This window comes from Dendrobium catenatum, unplaced genomic scaffold (genome assembly GCF_001605985.2).
Source record: "Dendrobium catenatum unplaced genomic scaffold, ASM160598v2 original_scaffold_197996, whole genome shotgun sequence".
Classification (NCBI taxonomy): Eukaryota; Viridiplantae; Streptophyta; class Magnoliopsida; order Asparagales; family Orchidaceae; genus Dendrobium; species Dendrobium catenatum.
Genome location: NW_021516413.1, coordinates 5413 through 10635, shown reverse-complemented (window position 1 = coordinate 10635; position 5223 = coordinate 5413). Strand labels below are relative to the sequence as shown.

Genomic DNA, 5223 nt, shown 5'->3' with positions numbered 1-5223 from the left:
GAAGTAAAGCAATTATAATGCAAATTTTTAATAATATAATTAATAACTTGGGTAAAATCACCTACAATATTATTCTTCTATTGAGGAATTGCAACACAATTACATTAAGAGAACAAAAGAAGGCTAATTACACTTGATAAGAATGAAAAGAATCACATTCCTCCTTGATAGAATACAATAGCAAGGAAGGAATATTATCAAATGAAAAACTATCAAAGAAGAAACACCAACTAAGAGCCATAGTAGCACATAAATTGGCTACCTTATTACAACTTCTATGAACATGATTGAAGACCACTTTATGAAAGTCATTGACAAAAAGAAGCTCCTCTGAAGGCCACCTGTCCACGATCCCCTTATTCTTTTTGAAAGAATCCTGAATGGAAAGAATCCTCTGAAGGCCACCTGGCCACATTGAGGTTGTCACTCTCTATAATCACCCCTTTGTACTCAAGCATCCAACTCCTAATGTACTCCGTAACCGAGAAAACAACCTCCATTTCAAGTTTGGGAATGTCCCAATGGACTTTGTTTTCCCCAAATGCAAGAATAAACCTTCCCTTATGATCTCTGAAAACTCCACCAACTCCAGCACAATGAGATCTAAGCAAAGACGCATCAACATTTATCTTCATCCAGTCTTTCGGAGGGGGCACCAAGACTTACGAGACTCCCTAAGGAGATTGATTCCCTAGTTGGAAAGATACGGACTATCTTTATTACTGGCCAAAGCCAAAGCATTAGAAGCTACCATCGAAGGAGGCAATGCAGATTTGCCATGTTTCACACAGTTTCTTTTCCTCCAAGAAAGATATATAATAGTACAGTAAATCTTAACAATGACGAGATTCTGAGAAGACAACCTTCTTAGCTCCTGCAAACAACTGTTAAGAAACTGAAAAACTGGAATAGAATGCCCCAATCATGCATCTATTTCATGAATTCAACCATGAATTTTCCATGTACCATAATGTGTTCATAGCTCTCATTAGCATTACAGCCTCTAGCACAAGAACGATCCACATCAATCCTTCGGTAGTGAAGAAATACATTTGTGGGGATTGCAGATTTCCCAAGTCTCTACCAAAAAATTTAAACTTTCTTGTTGAGTTTGAGCTTATACAGCCATGTATAATAATCCTCACCATCCATATTATATTAATAGTTCAACATATACTCAGAAGACATAGCAGAGATAGACTTACCCAAGTACATTCTCAGCAGCTCCCTCCGATCCTCCATCCCAGGGTTGATCTGAATATTGCTGATCAGCAGGATAAATTCAGGATGGAAAACTTCCTGAAGCAGTGTATAATTCCATTAACCTTCACTCGATATCAGTTGGCTAACATTCATCCCTTCCAACACTACACAATCCACCGATGTAGGCCATCTGTTAATGCACTTGTCCAACACCCAGATATCATTTAATATGTTGATCTTAGTTCCACTGCCAATGGCCCATTTGGTTATGTTCTGCAGCTGTCTTCCCCCATGAAGTAAAATTTTCCATGCATTTGATGTTACCTTCTTTTGTGCTCCATTCATTAAATCATCTCCATATTTGTACTTGATAGTTTTGTAACAAAGAGAATCAGTTTTTTGAAAAAAAATCCCAAGCCAATTTGGACCTCAAAGAACTAACCCTCATAATAGGAGATTGAAGTCCCATCCCTCCCATACTTCTCAGTTTGCACAGATCTTCCCAAGCCACATAATGCATACTAAGCTCTCCACCCGATTTATGCCATAGAAAATTTCTATAAAGTTTCTCCACCTCATACAACACTTTTTTAGGAACTAATGAATGTGTTACTAAAAAGTTTGGCATAGACAACAACGAACTAGAAATAAGAGTAATCTTACCTCCCAAAGATAATGTCTTCTTGCCCCATGTTTTGAGCCTATCCATGACATTGCTCAAAACTTCTTGAAAATCAACCATCTTCAACCTATTAAGGGACAACTTAATCCCTAAGTAGCTCATCTCCTTCACAATTTTGTAGCCAAAAAACCTAGCAATCTTCTTCTTAGTTGGATATCCAACTACCTTACCAAAAAGAATCTGAGATTTACTGACATTTATCCTTTGGCCCGTCCATTTGCAAAAATCTTCAACTATCTTCTTCAAGGCTTTGGCTAACCAAATGGATGCATGAGAGAAGATTAACACATCATCTGCATAGAGAAGATGTGTAATCCTAGGGCCTCTAGGAGAGACTCTAATACCAAGATCATGTCCCTTCTGCTCAATAGAATTAGAAACCAACTGGAAGCACATGATGAAGAGATATGGAGAGAGTTGGCATCCTTGACGAAAGCCACTTTGAGCATCAATCCACTTAGAATTTTTCCCATTAATAATGATGGAAAATCTCACACCTACAACACATTCCATGAGAAGTTTAGAAAATAACCAAGGGAATCCATACCATTTAAGAATTTGATCAAGTGCAGGCCATCCCATGCTATCATATGCATGTTCCATGTCTAACTTCAGAAACATCAAACCCTTCTTGTTCTTGGAAATTTTAAACTTGTGAAAGATCTCTTGAGCCACCAAGCAATGTTCAGAGATAGACCTTCCCGGCATAAAAGCCATTTGCTCTTCAGTGATCAATTTGGAAATACATTTCTTCAATCTATTAACTAGAATAGTGGCTGCAATTTTATAATTAATCTGGCATAAACTAATCGGCCTGTAATTAGAGGGAGTTAAAGGGTTTTTGATTTTAGCAATAAAAACTATTAGAGTATTCTTCCAATTTCTGCTCATATGACCAGAATTTAGGAAGCAATTAATAGCTTCCCATAAAGTTTTCCACACAATATCCCAATAGCATTTATAAAAAGATGAAGTGACTCCATCCATACATGGAGATCTATTATTTCCTTGCTGAAATACCAAAACCTGTAATTCAGCCAATGTGAATTCAGAGCTCAGATCAGCAGCTTCTCTCTGGCTCAGTTTCTGGTTTTCTGATACCACCGGCCAACTTGATAGCTCACAGGTTCTAGATTGCCATTTAGCTTCAAAGAATTTAATAAAAATCTTCTCAATTTCGTCATCTTCCTCCTGAATGTTATTATGCACATCTTTATGTTGACCTCATTATTCAAGATCAATTTCCCCAGAATCAATCTCTAGTACCTAGGTTTTCATAGCCTAGTGTAGACGTCGCCCATAGGATTTCCCTTAGGTGGTCGCCCACTGACGTAGCATCGACATTTTTCCCACCACTTTAATTTGAACCACCCTATTCCCATTTCTTCTAGCCGTGGCAATGTTGTGGAACACTTTTGAATTAATGTCTCCTTCTTCATGCCATCTAGCTTTTGCCTTTTGATTCCACCATGTAGCTAACTGATTCTAAGTTACATTAAGCACATGCACTTTACTTCTAAGCAAAAGTAGGTCCTCATTAGTCCAATCTACACCCATAACTTTTTATTTTGGAGTTCAAGAATATCCTTTTTCAAATCTTCCTTAAGAGTCCTCAGATTTTTGCACTTACTTTTGCTCCAAATAAACAATGCTTTCAATGTTCTACTAGTTTTCCTTTAAAGGATATTACTTTTATCACCAAAATCATTCTTCTTCCAAGAATGATACACAATGCTTCTAGCCGCTGGATAGGACCTCCATATATCCTCAAATTTGATATTCTTCATCTTGGGACATATCCTCTCATCCAATTTAAAAGCAATTGGACTATGATCTGATGCCACTCTTGCTAGGTGCCTAGTAAGAGCTGAAGGAATTCTTTGAAGAGCAACCGAGTTCACCAAACACCTGTGCAATCTTTCCCTTATCTGAGAGGCTCCTTCTTTGTTGTTACACCAAGTGTACCTTGGTCCAATGCTTCTTACATCATGAAAATCTGAATTTTTCATAAACTGTTTCATATCTCTTGGTCCTTTGAAAAATAAGAACCTCTTACCTCCTCTCTTCTCCTCCTTGTTCAAAATGCAGTTGAAATCCTCACAAATGATAGAAGGATTAGAATCCTTCATGCCCTCTTCAAGCTGTCTCCAAAGATCCTCCCTTTCTTTGCAACAACGACTTCCATACACCGTGGCAATCTTCCATGAACCCAAGCTTGGAATCAGTAGATCCCCCATAATCACTTGAGAAGAAGTATCCTTGACTACAAACGACACACTCTTCTTATCCCACAGCACCAACATTCCACCTGACAGACTAGCAGTTGGAACATGAAAAAATTTCCAATCATTCCCAATGAGGTAATCAACCTCCCTCCTACCAATATAAGTCATCTTAGTCTCCAAGAGACCAATAAAACAAACATCCTGCTCTCTAACCATCTCCTTCAAATACAAGGCGGCCTCCCTCTTCCTAGCCCCCCTGCAATTCCAAAATAAAAGAGTAGACATTATATTTTTGTTGGGGATTCCTCCCCACACATGGAACTCACCCTTCCATCCCTTTTCTTCTTCTTATGTCCTATTTTAAGAGGTCCCAAAGATCTTAACTCTTTGGCAAGTTTAATCTTATTGCCCCCACATTGAGAACCCACACCAACATACATTAAATCTGAATCATTCAGATTCATTCCAATATCTCCAGCCCCATCAGTCTCCCCAATGCAGTGAGTAACCAAGTCCTTCGACTTATCAGCCTCCTCATTGTTATTCACGGGTTCTTCTCCAATATCATTAAGCAGGACATCAAATCTTTTACTGACAACAATCGGGTGCATATTTTGTTTTACAGTTTTCTGCTGCCCATCCACTGCCTTCTTCTGATCAGGCATTTTATCAGACAGCATACCCGGAGCACTTACATTATCCACATTCTTCTTCTCAGTTGAGATTACTTTCTGCATAAAGTTAATCCCCATATTCTCCATCCTGTTATTCTGACGTTCATTCATACTTCCTCCACCACCATTCACCTTAACAAAGCGTTTGGTTTTAAATTTTACATGTATCCACGGGCCGTATTCTTACTTGATCACACCAGGATTGGCTTCGGGAATTATCTTGCTAGATTCATCTGCCACAAGATTAATGGCCTGATCTGTAATCCCCTGAACAAACTCCTCAGGGCATTCATCCTTATTATGTCCTACACGACCACAATGATAGCAAAACAAATCCACCTTCTCATACTCCACCCGTTGAAAAAATCTGCCAGCTGATCCTTCTATCCAAACTCCGTTCGATAGCTTCTTCTCAAGATCAATTTTGACACATACACGA

General features: G+C 38.5%; 1 protein-coding gene across 1 annotated transcript; it reads right to left on the bottom strand.

The window, feature by feature from the left end:
* Positions 1–356: 356 nt before the first annotated feature.
* LOC110094132 lies at positions 357–4871 on the bottom strand. The gene is made up of 8 exons (XM_020819290.1): positions 4426–4871; positions 3576–4366; positions 1646–3108; positions 1351–1569; positions 1206–1264; positions 967–1030; positions 708–874; positions 357–603 (listed from the first exon to the last, which is right to left on the bottom strand). Exons 1-8 carry the CDS (start codon positions 4869–4871, stop codon positions 357–359), a joined length of 3456 nt encoding a protein of 1151 aa, XP_020674949.1.
* Between the last annotated feature and the right edge of the window lie 352 nt (positions 4872–5223).